Genomic DNA, 18,755 nt, shown 5'->3' on the forward strand with positions numbered 1-18,755 from the left:
TGTAGAAATGGCAAAGATTGTGATTTGCCAAAAAAAAGTAAACTGATTCTGAACTAAATAGGAGGAACACAACTTCTATGAGATAATGGCATCAAGTTTAGATTCATTCCCCATTTTAAATGTCTTAGATTTTTTGTTGACAACTTTTTTGGGAAACAGAGTAACACATGGATAGGAAAAATCAAAATATGCCATGGATTGATTGATTGTGTTGTTTGCTTACAGTCCAGTGTTTAATATTTCATTAAGTTCAAGACAATATTAAGGGACACAAAGGCATACAATACAGTTTTGATCCCGCAATGATTTATTTACAAAAATTTGCATACAAGCTATTTTTCACCTAGTAAATTCAAATATGTAAGAAAAACATACCTTCATGTGCTAATTTTAGAGACAAATGGGGTGGGAATTTTGGGCATTTACTCAAAATTTTGGTTTCTTGGACATTTCTATCCTTTTAATAGACATACCTAACTTTTTTGTTTTCAAAGATAAACACAAGCGGGTTTTTGTAAAAACATTTTACATGCGTATGCTCTAAATTTGTGTAAAATTCAATGGATTTATTAATTTTTATCAAAGATTTATGATTTTAGAAAAAAAAAAAACAGTATTTTTTGCTGTGTATTTATCTAATTTAAAAAATTTCATCTGTGATTTTTTCATAAAAGTTGGTACAAATAATGCAGAACCAAACCAAATGTCATTTTAAAAATGAGGAGTCAATGTACTTGTTTTCAAGCTTATAATCAAAATTATTCGAAAAATGCATTTTTTCTTGACATGTCACAGTTTCGTATGTCAAAAAACAACATTTTATGTTAGCAATGTCATTACCTCCCATGTAACTGTATCGTATGCCCTTAAACTAATTAGGGAAAAAAATGAAATTGGTCTGTAACTTCCCTGTCCTCCCCATATGTTTCATTTAAATAAATGGTAGCCAAGTTGATTGGCAGGTGAGAATATTATGATGCAATTTTGAAACTGTACAACCTCAGGATGATTTTGGTAAATTTTTCTAAAAATTAGCAAGTAATTTCTAAGAAGAAAATTTTTAATATATATATGTTGTCAAATGGATGATAGACAGGAAATACAAAGAGATGCCAATAGCTAACCAAATTTTTAGGGAGCCAAGTGACCTTAAAAAGAAAAAAGAACCTCCATTCATAAAATCTGTATATGCCATATGTCATGTATGTAGTGAATTATTATGGTTAATCCTAAATTGCTTAATTTCTGTAGAACTAATTTTTAAAATACATCTGTTTCTTGTCATAACAACAATAATCAATATGTAATCTGAGAATATGTAAAAGTTATGCAAATAATCTAGTAGTCTTAACATTGTTATGTCATCTATTAAACAACCTTTATATAATTTACATCAACAAATACTTAATGCAAGTAATTCATCCAAATATGTCATCTAAGAAGGACAAGTCAGGTTTCTTTGGTTTAGTGCTGGCAAGAGAGGACTTGACATTATTATTGTTATGATTATCATTTAACTGGTGATCATGACATTTTTGTACAGTCTTCAGTTTCTTCCTTGGTTTAAATGTTACACTCTGTCTTTCTGAATCCTCTTCTGGTAAGTTTTGAAACAATTCTGTAGGGTCGATATTTAAAGAGGTTTCATCTCTGCTAGAACAAGATTCATTTATATGAACACATTTACTTTCAACTTGGTCATGTAACCTTTTTGTTAGTTTTGTAAATAGGTAACTATTTGAAGATTTAACTGAGTCTGGATTTTTTTCTTCACTTAAAATGCAAGTTTCGTCAGTAAAATTTTTCTTTGATTTCATCTCAATATCCCTTTCCTCTTCACAAACAGGAAAGGTGTCAAATAAATTGCTAGAGTAATTTTGTTTTGCCTGTCGACACGGATTAATTTCCATAATTTTTAAATGTTCAGAGACAATTTTGCCTCTCTTACCAGATTCACAACCTGAATTTTCCACATTTAGTGTGTCTTTGATATCTTCTGAGTCCATAAAATCTAAATCTAATATGTCCTCGGTTCTATTACCAGTGGAAGAAGTAGTTTTCTTTTTTGAAAATATTCTTCTCTTTTTACTGGAGGCACTTATACATGAAGGATCCACTCCATTTTCTTCAGCTACTTCAACCATGGCTGTTGAGTTGGATTCTGTTTTATGTATTATAATGTTTGTTTCATTATTGTCTTTCTTTTCTGAATAAGTGTTTATTGACAGTTCTCTTTCCTCAATTCTATGAAGAATGTCTCCTCTCCCTGCCTGCAAATTTGAGATAAAATTTCTAGTAAAAGATGACACAGTCATGTTTATCAACAAAAGGTTCCAATAGGCTAGCTTGCCTATAAAACAATAGTTAAACAATGAAATTTACCTCTTTTTATGAGTAAAGCTTGATCTGAAATGGGGTTTAACTTACATTAGGAATTTAGCTTTGAACACTTCAAATTTCAAATTTAAAAATATCTTTTGAATCCAACATGAGAAATGTTGTCTATGAAGAAAAGTTGATATACCCCTGTACATATAATCAATTATGAAATCTTTTAGAAAAATTTATATATGTTTTGGTAATTTATAGAAATCATTATACAAAATTCACGCCTACTGTGGATTAATTAACATTCGTGGGATACCAATTTTCATGGATTTCGTTGTAATAGGTAAACCAAGAATTTAAATGTTCAAACAAAAACGCAATTTCTGTAGGCTTACATAAGACTTTGGCAAAACCATGAAATCATATATCCAAGAAAATACGAGTTTTATTCAATCCAAGAAAATTGGTACCCATGAAAATAAATAAATCCACAGTATATGAACATATGAGAGGTTCTCAGACTTCTTTTATAAAGCTATAACTTTTGTCCTATCTCAGTTGTATTTATTTACTTTGAAGAACAATCTCATAACATAATAGAAAAAGAATACAAATTGCATCCAAATTTTATTTAATTTTTTTTTTAAATGGATGACATTAATATTTAAATGAAATATAATTATAACTGTTTTGAAATCAAAAATACACCTATAATATCATATATGATTATTATTTTTTATGTCTTATTGGTCAAGAATAGTATAAATAAATAAAAATGTGTAAGGGTTCCACGGAACCCAGTGTCTCGCCTACTTTTGCTGTTAATCGCAGGCTCAACAAAAATGAGATGAGGAAAAAATTTAATAAAAATATTCCTCTCGATACAATTTTTTTATTGTAAGAAGCTTCTGTCCAAGTTTGATAAAAATCCAGGATAGTTTATGAATCTAAGAAATGTTTTAAAAAATTTAACTGCGGACATTATATAATGTTACCTGGAAGAAAAACTAAGTCCATTTATAAGTAAAATATGGATAAACAAGTACAAAATCTTCTAGATACTAGCTTTTGATCATGAACAAACTTCTGTCCATGTTTGGTACAAATCCAGGATAGTTTAAGAAAGTTATTAAAATTTGAAAAACTTTAACCACAGAGTGAATGTAATGTTTCCTGGCAGAAAAACTAAGTCCATTTATAAGTAAGTTACGGAAAAACAGGAATTTTTTTTTTTAAATTTACTTCTGGATACTATCTTATGATCATAAACAAGCTTCTGTCCATGTTTGGTACAAATCCAGGATAGTTTAAGAAAGTTATTAAAATTTGAAAAACTTTAACCACAGAGTGAATGTAATGTTTCCTGGCAGAAAAACTAAGTCCATTTATAAGTAAAATACGGAAAAACAGGAATTTTTTTTTAAAATTTACTTCTGGATACTATCTTATGCTCATAAACAAGCTTCTGTCCAAGTTTGGTAGAAATCCAGGATAGTTTAAGAAAGTTATTAAAATTTCAAAAACTTTAACCACAGAGTGAATATTTGTGGACGCCGCCGCCGCCGACGACGACGGAATGTAGGATCGGTATGTCTCACTTTTTCGACAAAAGTCAAAGGCTCGACAAAAATACCTGTTTCATGATTTCTGTAGCTACCTCTACAAGTTCCTTCTCTGACATCACATAAACTGTAGATCTGGGAAAATATTAACAACTAATTACAGAATTGTGAATATTCACTATTTCATGTATTTAGACAACATTAGCACATGTTACATATACAAGACAAGAAATTTGAAAACATTTTATTTTCATATTAATTTTTGTCACTACAAATAGAACTAATTGGTTTATTTCCAGTCATCAAGACATCTTGAATTATTGCTAATGAATTCATACAAAGGATTCAAAATTTCCAATGTACTTGGGTGTATCAACAGGTTTCTTGTTTTTAAATATTGCCCAGTTAAATCAAGATATTTCAGTCTAATAAAAATACTCTGACAGTCTATCAATATGCATACAAATTAATTTCTTTTGAAAAAACATAATTTATATTGAAAAAGAGAGGAAGAAATTTTGAACTACAAACTTGATGTATAACCATCATGGGCACTGCATATCAACTTGTTTAAAATCATGAACGATAATTTTCAAAACAAATCTATCAACAGTTAACTGTAAAATATTGTGTCATGATATTTTTTCTTACTTGGCTTTCTTCTGATCTGCTGAAGCTGTACTGTTGACACTGTCAGAACGATGACTTGACAGGGATGAAGATGAAGTAGATTTACTGGTACCCAACATCCACTTAGGTAGCTCTCTTGAGAAAGATTTGTTTTGAAGTACAACTTCATCATCACTAGATACATGTGTACTGTCATCAGGATTCAACTGAGTAGAAGGGTCTTCTTTTTTCATCAGGTAGGCATCAAAACTTTTCTGAAAACTGAGATAAGTGAAAGTATTAACTGGGCAACCTATAAACCTAAATTAAAGCATACTATATAGATATAAGAAGATGTGGTATGAGTGCCAATGAGACAACTCTCCACCCAAGTCAAAATTTATAAAAGTAAAACATTATAGGTCAAAGTACGGTCTTCAACACAGAGCCTTGGCTCACACCAAACAGCAAGCTATTAAGGGCCCAAAAAATTACTAGTGTAAAACCATTCAAACGGGAAAACCAACGGTCTAATCTATATAATAAACGAGAAACACTTATGAACCACATCAACAAACGACAACTACTGAACATATGACTGTAATGATATCACGACACTTTGTGTTTGTGAACAAGAATTTTAAGGTAAGCTGTCTGTATTAAATAATAAATATTATATAAACTTATCTGTACTTTAATTAACCATAAATATGCTATTTTTATTACATTAATAGCATATACTTGATGTATAAGATTTCATTTAAAAAATACGTGTAATATATCTAAATGGTAAAGGTGAGAATTGATTAGTAATCTATATGCGCTACAAGTAAGATTCTAAATTTAATAATTAGAAGAAATTAAATAAATCCTGATTTCCAAGAAACATTTGAAAAGGTTGAGAAAGTTCAATAAATGTTTCAAATAAAGCAATTATGGTACATTCCAAAAAATAGCTTACTTTTTAATGGAATCAATATTTGATCCATACAGGGATGCTTTAATTCCCTGGCTTACTTCTTCTGATAAACAATTTCCATGGAAACTATCTTTGAGGTTATATAAAGGTAAACAAGGTGATTGGTCCTCTTCAACTCTGAACTCCATATCTTGAAGGAAATTTGGCTGACGTGGTGTTGTGAAAATCAGTTTATTTAAAATCTGAAATATAATGCAAAATATTTGATGACAGTAGAAGTGATAAATTTTTCAAAATTTGTAATGTGTATATTTGTTTTGCGACACATGGTGCTAACAGGAGTTGTAAGTAAGTAATATTTGTTTTATTTATTCAAAATTGTGGAGAATTGGATATCAGTTAAAAGAGAAATTGGGTAAAGGTAACTTAGATAGCTATTGCATGAAATACAAAATAACAAATATCTCAAAGAATTACCAGTAATGTTTTTATTACTATTCTTAATCTTAAAAAGTTCTGAAATATAAAAAAAATCAAAGGAAATTATCTCATGAATAAAACATTCAATAATTCTAAATTATTCCTTAATTTAAAATGAAATATAATATTTTCTAACAAATCCTGGGACAGGCAATCTTTTTATCAATCAAGGTCTCTTATTGAGGGATATTTGAAGAGAATGAAATAAATAGATTTAAAAAAAGATTTAAAAAAAAACATATAACACTTACTAATGTTGGCTTCTGTAACACCTTTGAAGCCTAAAAAAATCAAGTCATGAGCATAAACACAGATTTTATTAACAAATTTGGAAATCTTCTCTAATTAAAGTAAAGCAGTAATATTGCAGTAATGGATGGAAAGAAGTATAGCAGTAATATTGCAGTAATGTATGGAAAGAGATGTCATATCACCATGTTAAGTACTATTTGAGCATGCTTTCAGTAAAGAAGTATTCTTTAATAGGGTTTTGTATATCATTGCATTGCCTGTATCTATTACATCAGTAAAATGTAGGTAATGCCAAATTGCATATGTCATAATTTTTTTCTTGCTGATACACAAAATTTATATGACTTCCACTTACAGAAGCTCCATTAGAGCTATTGTATTTAGAGATCTCTTTATTTACATCAGTACTGAAGTTGTTTTTTTTTTTTTTTAATTTTTGTTGTAAATTCTTTGATTTACCAATTGCTATTATCATTTAATCAATATTAAATGGGGAAATTTATTGATCTGCATTTACTATACGATGTCAAATCATGAACTCATTTTAAAAAATAAATAATTTCATATTTAGTCTTAATCCATTTAAATTTTGCCCAAATATTTTTCTTGAAAGTAAAATATATGTATTTAGTTTTATGATTTTTTTTTTCTGTTGTTGATCCTGAAATGATTGCACAAGCAAATTTTTCTTTTTTATTTCTTTTCTAATGGTTGCATAACTTCTTCAAATCCATAATGAAACTGGGAAAAAAAATCTTTTTTATTTCTTTACAAAAAAATTCTATTCTTCTTGTGTGGATAAAACTAATTTTATATTTAACACTTGTATTTAATATACAGATACTTACATTTACATGTTTTACACCTGCCAAATCTGCCATTTTAGAAAATGGTTGATCTTGAAACAGCATGACAGTGTTCTACAGATATAAAAGATTACACATTATATTATAAAGTGGCCAGTTACATTAATGATTACAATTTTTCTTTCCATGAAACATGAATGATCAGAATAAGTAGGCTTCTGGATTTTTTTTATGAACAAAATTATGAAACAAAAGTTACCCTCAAGGCCAAATGTCTGACTTGACCATATTCTTATCATTATTCATGTAAAACAGAACGGTTAATTGTAGTATCTTTACCTTATTAAACAAATCTATACCATGTGACCCTTGAATTGTTGCCAGTAACCCAGGACTAGGAGGCACTGTATATTTTACTGCTTCTTTATCAACACTGTATAAATACACAGGAACATCTTCTAGCTACAAGAAAAATTACAACCTTTTTATAATACATTTTACAACATAAAAAATCAATATATAAGATTTTTACTCCTTAATAGTTTTGGTGACATTTTTAGATTTACAAAATGAAGAATGAGTTATTTCCCTCGCCTAATTTAAAGATATAATTTTTAGAATTAATAAACATATAAATAATAATTACTGGAATGAAAATAAAGATTATTGAAACATGTCATGTACTTAAAAAAGGTTTATGGAAAGAAAATTATCTAAAATAATTCAATTCTTACAGATTTTTTTTTATAAAGAGTAAGCTCTGTCAGAGAATTACAAGACTGTAGCTCGTTATATGTAAGTACATTTAAACCGTCAGACATATGATTTTTTACCTCCAACATATCTTTCCATATCATAGTTTGTTCTCTTTATTTCATATGTAAAAATGTGCTAACAGTGTTGCAATGTTGCAATTACCTTTTTGACAAGGCCTTTCATACAGTTCTTAACCTCTTCTTGAAAACTGGAATCCATATCTTAAAAAATAATAGTAGAAATTATAAATAAAATAAAACAAGATATGAATGACTTTGCAAAACATATATCTGGATAGTACTTGCTGTACAAAAAACAAATAATAAAGGTGACCAGTTTTTAAGTGACAATTTTGAATTTGCTGAGGGTTTTAGATGCCGTAACAGAAGACCTTGTAGTAGTTTTTGGAATGATAATGAGTTCCTATGCACTTTCACTTTCAATTTGTTAAATTCTTCATTTAAGAGCTGTCTCATAAGTATCTAACCCATATCAAATCTATTTATTACAAATATGATGAACTCTGCCAATAACCTTTTTTTTACTTCAAAAGTAATTTACAATAAATTAGTTTCTCTTACAAAAGGTTGTTCTACACAAAGGTAAGATGACATGTTTTAAGGTAAATAAACATACAGCTAGGATGTTTGGTCAGATCTAACAATATAAATATCCTTCCATGCTGAGATTTTTGGAACCATAACTGACAAGTCTTGACAATTCCTGCCTTTAATGACTCCTCACAGAAAACAGCCTCCCATTGGAAAAACAGTCCTGGGATATCTGGCTAAAAATAATGGAAGTTAACTAATAAGTTAGAATTTTTCTCATTGTTAAACGCTTAATAGAAAATTTTAGATTATTTTGCAGCATGTTAATATTCTGGTTTACAATATTGCATATAAAATGACTTTAAAAGTATTAGTGAGGGTACGACTCAATTTGTTCTTTTTTATACTTTCAAATATTAGTGTATTTTATCAAAAAAAAAGAACATTTACAATATTTCTGTATGTGGATGTCCTTAAAGGACAAAATAGAAATTTTCAGGGCTCCAAGTAAATATCAAAATATTAGACAATGTTGGATACACAAATCTCAAAAGGATGCATTTTACAATCCAAAATTACAATAAGTATTAAAAGTAGTATTTTTACAAATAAAAATTGCAGATTAATTTTTTTTAAATTGTGTTATACTGTGTTAACATTTGATGCTTTGCTGAAAGTTGGCATTTCATCAAATAAATATTATTTTACACTGCGTCTGAAATTTTCCATGTTATTATGAGTATATATTCTCAACATCCAAATCTGTTCACTACTCAGATATGTATTGAATGACAACCTGCCTTTCATCATGTTAACAGATATTATATATAAATTATCATGCATTATATTTGAATGATTTCACCTGAATTGAAACTATGAGTGGAAAAACAAATAGCACTGAAAACATGCTTTGTAAAAAGCCTGTGATGAAAAGTAAATGACTGCAGCAATAGATGATAATTATTAGTAAAATAGAGCATTCTAATCCATTGTACAATATGAATCAGATACATACATGTGTATCTGGTATAATTGCTGTATATTACTTATAGTTTTATATTTACAATTTATTAGAAATTATAAGCTATTACAAATTTAACAGCAATGAGTCCTAAAGACCTAAACATTACCTGAATATTTGTTCGTAGAATAACAGGATATTCCTCAACAATAACTTTTAGATCTTCAACTAATGTTGGGTCATCAACTATAAACAACAATAACATTTTAAAAGGAGAAGGTGAATTAAGGCTACATGTTTGACACCTGAATGTGAAAATCATAATGTATCATACATCCATCAAATACATTAATTCAGATCTAGATGTATTCATATATATATATATATATATATATATATATATATATATATATATATATATATATAATAAGCAAGTCTAAAAGGGTACAACATCACAAAAAAAATAGTAAAATCATGAACAAATATTAAATATTTCGGATAACTAATATCCTTCATCAGTAAGATGTCAAATGATCCTTATCTTGACATGTGGTAGTTGAACTGAAATAATGATCTTGAACATCATACAAATTATCACGAATCAATATGCTGGTAAATTTTTTCAATATTGATGTTTGGGAGGAGGAATAAATTCCTTAAAACTGTGAGAGTCCTGTACTGAAGTCTGAGTTACAGGAAACAAGTGATGGTAGGGACTCATTTATATATATACACGTCTAAACATGTATATATATATATACATTTGGTATATTCTAATTATTTGTTTTATGGCTTCAATTCCCTTGTGTTTAATGAAATTTCTGTCTCTAAAATACAGTACATGTATTATAACAAAAATTCACTAAGTATGTAAGATAGAGAAAAAAAATTCCATAAATATTCCATTTTCGCTAAAAGGGAAAAAAAACCTTTGTGCAATAGGACATGTTAAAAAAAATGAGTTCATAATTTTTATTTCAAGGTCCATGTTTTTCTGGTAGAAAAGTCACATCATTACTACAATCATATTACTGTATTAATTATGTGTCACTATTTTATAATGATAATCCTATAGAAGTAATGTTATTAATACGGATTGGCGTTCAATGTTCAGCGGTTTTACATGTGAATTAGAATGAAAAATGCCAATGTGATACAAATATAACTCTGTTTTGTATTAGACCATCATGCTGAGCTGGATTTTTAATGTGATAGTTCAGGTAACAGTTTGCAGGAAGACATGTCATCTTCCCAGACACATTATTCTGACTCCTAGACAGCCAGTCTGCTCTTAAATGCTCTGTCCTTAGCAAAGAATTAAAAAGTACCAGTCTTTATTTGACCTGGGCTGGAAATGAATCAATGCCTTTCCCCCCTTTAGCCGAGCACTCCACAACAATACCACCATGTCAGTTGTGTATTTCTAGATGCTTAGTATATCTACAACTTACCTACATGATAAGATAGTTCCTCTGTGGAACTATCAAACCATTTGGTCAAATAACTGTCCAGTAATGGTTCCCATCCATCATTATCCAGCATGTAATACTGACGGGACCAGTACAGTTGTTTCAAACCATGTTTGGGTTGAACTGATACAACAGCTATTGATTTTGATGGAGTCTGGCAAAAGCAAATAATATTTTTACATTTAGAACTTTAAAAATAATATTAAATGCAAAAATACATAAGGTTTTATTGTACTTGAAAAAATTCTTTCACAGACGAGCTAAATATTGTCTTACCTGTTAAGGCTTAAGCTTTCCATTATTATGGTGTTGAGCGTACCTGATAAAGGTTATTCCAGAAACATGTGTTGTGCAAATGGAAATCATATCATTCCCTTTTTACTTTCAGTTGGTTGGTACCACTGGTGGTGTTCTTTAAGTTCTCTATGGTGGCATTTCTCCAGAAATAAGTGCTTCAGTATTGGAATGATTCAAATCATAAATATTGCCAGTAAATTTCAAATTCATAAAATTATGAAATTATGCTTAATCTAATGTTGCAACTCCATTATGCAGTTTACCATATACAGATTTTAGCTGCTGTGTTTAAGTTCCTTTAGTTTTTGTGCTCTTCAATGTTTCATATTTTAGGGTCTCCTAAATTTTTGTTTTAAGCCAACCTGATGGTTATTCCAAAAATGTATTACGCACATGGAAATCATTTAATAATTTTTAAAGTATTACTTACTAAGTACCACGATATATAAACCGAAATTTTCTTTTATTGTATTTTTTCTCATGAAATTTTAAAAAGCCATCATAATGGTGCAAATTACCTGTAAATCTATCATCAATGCCATAAATTATATAAAAACTTCACAAAAGGTATAGTACTAAGGCATTAGAATTACCTTCTCCCTTGTATTAAGTTTTTAACCAAGAGGCTGCAGGGTGCTTAGCATCAAAATTGGGCTGTATTTTGTAATGAAAAGACATTTAAAGTACAAGTGGGAGAAGTCTTACTGTAGAAAACATGAGAACATTTTAAACATTGATTTATTTTAGTTGATACCAATTTTTCGTGGATTTAGGAAAAATTGTTTTTCTCATGGATATTCGCTTTCATGGTTTTAAAGAAGTCTGCATTCAAGCCTATATATAATTTGTACTTTGTTGAACATTTAATTTGTGATTTACCTATACCCATGAAATCAACGAAAATTGGTATCCTACAATTAATAATGAATCCACAGTATCATATATATAACTTGTATAAATAGAAGTGTTTTTACTCATTTTCAGATTTTTAGCTGATATGTTATGTTATGTTACAAAATTTGATCAACTGAACAGTAATATATAAAAGAGTACCTTTTTCTTCACCATATTTATGTAGGACTCCCAGGTTGATTTATTGCAGTTTTCATCATTGACCACAACCTTTTCATTCTACAATACAAATTAAAATCATTCAAACTAAAAAACATAATATCCATACAATATATACTGTTAAAAGAATATGATTTTCAATTTATTGTAGTATGAGAATTTATACAACCTTCATGACCTTGAAAAAAAGCTTCTGACATAAACACTATGATTTAGGCAGGATCCAAATGCAAATGACATTTCAGCAAAATGTAAAAAACACCTACATATACAGGTAGCACTTTTTTGTTTTAAATCCCATAGGACCTAAAAAAAATATGTTTCCCTTTATTATAAAAATTATCCAATATCTTCAGAGACATTAACTTTTCACAGGCCAGACAATAATTGAATAAAACTATAGTATTCCTTACATACCTCTTTCAACATAGAAATCACTTCCATAATAACATCTCTCAGTCCAAGAGTGTTATCTGATAAAAACATTTTCTTTGGAATAATTTCACTATGTGATTTCAAGAGAGCACTGTAAAATCTCCTGCCCTAAAACAAACAAAATAAACTTATTTTAGTAGCCTCCCATATATCAATCATGCAATTTATTAACTGTCAACGTGATTCACCATGTTTATTAGAAAAAGGCTACACATTTTTAATTTTTCCATTTTGCCTGATCATGAAAGAAAATTGACTAGACTTTTTCTTCTTTTTTTTTTTTTATTCAACAACAATATTGCACATGCTGTTAACAGATTTCTTCACTGGTACAGCTATTTCAGTGGAGATCCCTGTATATTAGTACCCTAAGACCAGGGTATCTTCATGTATATATTTATAATTTTGTTAGTATGTATATTATATGTCTTTAATACATTGTTTATCATTAATGGATTATTTCTCTATTATTTTACTATTATAACTCTGAATATGAACTTTATATATATATAGTAAAAAAAAAGTTTTCTTTAATATACCATCAATTGTTACTATCTGATAGATGTTGAGAATAAAACAGAATAACGGGTTATCTTAGCGTGTTCAGAATTTGGTTTGTGGTTTAATATATTTCTCTGTTGTCCGGTATAACGTTTTCTGTTGTTGTTTTTTTGTGTGGATTAATTGCTTTCATCACGTGTCTCCCAAATATAATTGCATTAGCCACGGAAGGTATGTACACAAAAAAAATTTTGGTCTCATATAGTAAGCATAATTTGTATATCTTCCATATAATCTAAAATTATAGTATATAAATTTGTGGAAGAAATAAGAGGTACTTTCACTTTCAAAACTCATTGAAATTGTAAAATGAAATGATCATCTATCAAACCGTTCTGTAAAATACATATATAATAATAACATTGACAATAATATAACAATGTTGTCAAATATAAGAATATATCTTTTCTAGTATCCCTTTTCCTTCAATATTAATATATTTTTTTTGTAATAATAATCCTTTTTTAAATTCTGACCTAAAAACATTATATAGATTGATATTTTTTGTCCTATATTCTGACAAATAGTGTATTTTGTGTATAGTGAACACAATAACTGTAAGTAAAAAGTTTATTTCATAATAATGTTCATCATTAATTTTATATCCCCAGATTAAATTTTTTTTAGTGAAAATGTGTCTACCAATCTTAGCTATTTCAAATAACTTTATTCTAGAGGTGGCGTGAATCAGATGTGGATACTAAAAAATTCCAAAGATCTTTTAGAGTACATACAATCTAAGACTCTCTCATCTTGCAATAGTATTAAAACATTTGACTTTTCTACACTTTACACAAGTATTCCCCATTCCAAACTAAAAGACAAATTGAAAGAGTTGGTATTACTTTGTTTCATTAAAAAGAATGGCGAACGTAGATACAAGTATCTTGTCTTGGGGAGGGATAAATCCTACTTTGTAAAGAATCACTCTGATTCAAACAAAAAATTCTCTGAAACTGACATTATCAAGATGCTTGATTTCTTGATTGACAACATATTTGTTACGTTTGGAGGACGTGTTTTTCAACAGACTGTCGGAATTCCAATGGGAACCAATTGTGCCCCTCTTCTTGCCTACTTGTTTCTTTATTATTATGAGGCTGACTTCATACAGGAGCTTCTTAGGAAGAGAGATAAGAAGTTAGCAATATCCTTTAACTCTACGTTCCGCTGTATAGATGATGTTCTCTCACTAAATAATACAAAATTTGGTGACTATGTTGAACGAATCTATCCCATCGAACTAGAGATAAAGGATACTACAGATACAGTTAAGTCTGCCTCATATCTTGACTTACATCTAGAAATTGACAATGAGGGTCGGTTGAAAACAAAACTTTACGACAAAAGAGATGATTTCAGCTTCCCAATTGTGAACTTTCCATTTCTATGTAGCAACATTCCAGCAGCGCCTGCATACGGAGCATATATCTCCCAATTGATACGATATTCCCGGGCTTGTGTTTCCTATCATGATTTCCTTGATAGAGGATTGCTGCTCACAAGGAAGCTATTAAACCAAGAGTTCCAAATGGTGAAGTTGAAGTCATCCCTTCGTAAATTTTACGGACGCCATCACGAGTTGGTTGACCGTTATGGAATAACCGTTTCACAGATGATATCGGATATGTTCCTTATGTCGTAACTACAATACCCTTCCCTTTTCACGAATGTGACTTACCGAATTAGACTATTTACCGGATTTGTAATAACATAAGCAACTCGACGGGTGCCACATGTGGAGCAGGATCTGCTTACCCTTCCGGAGCACCTGAGATCACCCCCAGTTTTTGGTGGGGTTCGTGTTGCTTAGTCTTTAGTTTTCTATGTTGTGTCATCTGTACTATTATTTGTCTGTTTGTCTTTTTATTTTTGGCCATGACGTTGTCAGTTTGTTTTCGATCTATGAGTTTGACTGTCCCTCTGGTATCTTTTGTCCCTCTCTTATATATTTCCCCCAAAACTCATCTTAAAAGTGGCACGTTACAAAAAAATGTTCATAGTCTTCTGTAAGGTTACAAAAATTACAAGTAGAGTTATGGCTTATTTTCCATTGTTTTAACAACACTTTGTTTGGAAGAATAAAGTGTAATAGTTTCCATCTGCACATTTTCAGTTTATTATCTTTTAAATAGTTATGAATAAATTTTTGCATATATTGAGCTTCACTTTGTATATTTTCACATTTTAATATTCTGTTCCACTTATGATACCCTATTGGAATTTCTTTATCATATTCTATTAAAATTGTATAAATTTTCTTCGAATCTAATTTTTCTAGTTTATGTTTGCAATTATTTTTTTCACTTATATATAGTGAGTTATTTGTTAAAACACTAGTTTTTATTGATCTTTCTTCATTTAATATTTTTAACCATTCTTTTGGGATTGCTTTTCTTAATTTTGAGATTTCAGCTATACAATTCGATTTATTTTTTAATTTTAAACTTATAATTTTTTCTGAAAAGACTCCATTTTCATCAATAATATCATTTATATGAATGATATTGCTATCTATCCAGTTTTGGAAAAGTAGTGTTTTCTTTTGAAATTTGATCAATTGATTTCCCCAAATGACTTCTTGGCGGATAAGTCTGTAATTATTTGGATGTTTAGTTTTATTATTTTTATTTTTTAACCATACTTTAATCATATCAAGATAAAATTCTGGTAGCTCTTTAGTACCTGGTAGAGAGTATATATTATAAGTATTCATTCTTAAGATAAGTAGATTGCTACCAAATTTATTTAGATAAAATTTTGGTATAACCATCCAATTAAGAAATTTATCAGCAGTTAATCTTTTTATCCAACCTATCTTAATAGATTCTATATATTTATCTATATTTACCATTTTTAATCCGCCATCTAGTTGGTTGTAGCTTAATACAGTGCGTTTAACTTTTTCTGTCTTATTGTTCCATAGAAATTCATATATAATTTTTTTAAATTTATCTAAATACTCTTTGCCCAAGGTTGAGACTGTAGCCAAATAAGTAATTATAGGAATATCTAAAGATTTAATAACTGTTATTCTTCCTATCATTGTTAAGTTTCTTTTTTTCCAATTAGATGTAATTTTTACAGACTTTTCTAGCTGTTTTTCAAAATTTAGTTTATGACACTCTTCTTTGTTATGCCCAAAATATATCCCCAGACTTTCAACTGGTTTATCTGTAAAGTTAATATTTTCATATTTTTCTTTACAGTGTTTTTGTTTCCCTAGCCAAATACCCTCCGTTTTAGATCTGTTAAGTTTTAATCCTGACAGTGAACCAAATGTTTCAATCATGTTAAGAGCTTTTGAAATATCTTGTTTTGATTTGAGAAAAAGAGTGGTGTCATCTGCTAGCTGACTTATTTTTAAAGTATGGGTTTTTCCATCTATCTTGATTTCAAATCCTTTAAGGTTATGGTCTTGCCTAATTTTACAAGCTAGAATCTCCACAGCAATAACAAAAATTATCGCACTACATGGACAGCCTTGACGTATTCCACGATATATACTCATGGGTTTTGAAATCCACCCATTATTTAAAACTGAACTTTTTATGTCAGAATATAAAAGTTTTATCCATCTCATCATAGAATTTTTAAATCCAAATTTTTGTAAAGCAAAGAACATAAAACCCCACTCTAATGAATCGAATGCCTTTGAAAAATCTAAGAATAATAAAGCGCCCTCTATATTAAATTTGTCTGCATAATCTATGACATCTTGAATTTGTCTAATATTATATGCTATATATCTGTTTTTAACATACCCATTTTGATCTCCATGAATAATTTGGGGTAATATTTTGATGATTCTTTGAGCAAGTGAATAAGCGACTAATTTTGTGTCAGCATTCAATAATGTTATTGGTCTATAATTGTCTAAACTGAGAGGATCATTTTTTTTTTATGTAAAAGGGAAATAGCTCCTAATTTTTGTGAATTTGTTAACTCCCCTTAATCAATTGAGAAATTAAAAGTTTTGACTGCAAACTCTTTAAGATGTTCCCAAAATGTTCTATAAAATTCTACACTTAAGCCATCAATTCCTGGGGCTTTATTTAGTTTCATTTTAAATAATGAATCTGTGCATCCTTGAGTGCTTAATAAACCTTCCATACTATCGCCTTCTTTATCTGTTAGGACATGATCACATTCTGTATTCATAACATAATCTTTTATAAAATTTTTATTGGGATTTGAACTTTTATAAATTTCTTCATAAAATTCCTTTTCAAGATTTAGTATTTCTGTAGGATGTGTATGTATCACCCCCTCTCTGTCCCTGAGCACTGTTATAGTTTTTCTTGTTTGCCTAGCTTTTTCTAGTCCCAAGAAGAATTTTGTGTTTTTTCTCCTTCTTCTACCCACTTAATTCTAGATCTTATTTGTGCTCCTTTTGTTTTTGAATCATATAGTTTACCAAGTTTTTCTTCTATAATATTAATTTCCTCTTTAAAAGAGTTAATAACATCCTTTTTACATTTTTTGTTTGTACCCTCATTTAATTTCTTCAATTTGTTTTCTAAAATATGTATTTCTTTTACATTATTTTGTGATTTTCTTTTGCAGAATGCTATGGTGTGGACTTTTTCACTGGAATGCGTTGCCAAATATGCTTACCTGAACAATTTCCATCATGTGATCACCTAGTTGATTTGTCTGAGATGGTTTATTTTACTTTACAAAATATTGTCCTAGGCAGGGCATTAGACATTATGAGGAGAACAATTTAGATTATGAGACTAGAAGATAAGAGTTGTACCTGATGGGTGCATGCCCAAGGCCGCTACACATAAAAAGTACAGTACCCAGAAGTACCAAGAATGCATTTTTTTTCCTCCTCAAACAAATTGTCTCTTTTTTCCTTTTCCTTTAATTACTCATATACAGACTACTTCAATCTTATCAATTTCATTTTTTTTATTAACTGTTAACGCAGTGCAAGCAGTATTTCAGAAGTATAGTGGTCTATGAAAACAATGCTTTGTATCCTGTAGATGTACATTTTGGCAACAGTATTAATATTAAACTATCATATTATGCATCTTTATGGACAGTTTGATCCTACTGCCTAATGTCATGGACAGGACCTGATACTCAAAAATGTTAGGTTATGACATCATGTACCAGCGCAGCAATGTCACGTGTTGGTGTCCCTCTGCATTTAATTATTATGTATCAATGAAATGCACTTCATTCATACAACCGAACAACTATCATGTTTTAAATGTGTAAAAATAGTTTAACTAATATTTGCAGTTTAATTGATATTTTCAGCTTAAAAAAAATATTGTTAGGACAAATTGCAGACAAAAAATAACGGCATTTTATCATGTTTGTTTTGATACTGACTTCATCAGCTGGCCCTAGTGGGTTAGTTTGATATTCATGCCGATATTCAGTATCAAAAACAAAAATGCCATTATTGATTATGTATGCCCCTTCAAGAGGTCTCAATTAAAAATTTAGTATGTTTATAACATCAATGTTCATAAGACATAACTGTATAAATCTTTTACAACCATGTAAGTTTTGTGCATCTTTCATGAAAAATAACGATAGGACGTCAAAATACAGTAGATTTTATAAAGGATGCATTTCATTCAAGTTATATAATTCACATCTGGTTTATATTGAAAGACATTACAGCAAATGATGGTCCATTCATCAGCAACAAATCAAACTTTTCCGCCATGCTTAT

General features: G+C 29.3%; 1 protein-coding gene across 1 annotated transcript; it reads right to left on the reverse strand.

The window, feature by feature from the left end:
• LOC127735738 (uncharacterized) lies at positions 1–18,755 on the reverse strand. The gene is made up of 14 exons (XM_052246023.1): positions 18,702–18,755; positions 12,479–12,604; positions 12,044–12,121; positions 10,676–10,847; positions 9,394–9,470; positions 8,349–8,499; positions 7,875–7,933; positions 7,296–7,418; positions 6,999–7,070; positions 6,150–6,179; positions 5,461–5,660; positions 4,542–4,781; positions 3,962–4,025; positions 1–2,270 (listed from the first exon to the last, which is right to left on the reverse strand). Exons 1-14 carry the CDS (start codon positions 18,747–18,749, stop codon positions 1,419–1,421), a joined length of 2,292 nt encoding a protein of 763 aa, XP_052101983.1. The 5' UTR covers positions 18,750–18,755; the 3' UTR covers positions 1–1,418.

The sequence above is a fragment of the Mytilus californianus genome, unplaced genomic scaffold, assembly GCF_021869535.1.
Source record: "Mytilus californianus isolate M0D057914Y unplaced genomic scaffold, xbMytCali1.0.p SCAF_3, whole genome shotgun sequence".
NCBI classification, from domain to species: Eukaryota; Metazoa; Mollusca; class Bivalvia; order Mytilida; family Mytilidae; genus Mytilus; species Mytilus californianus.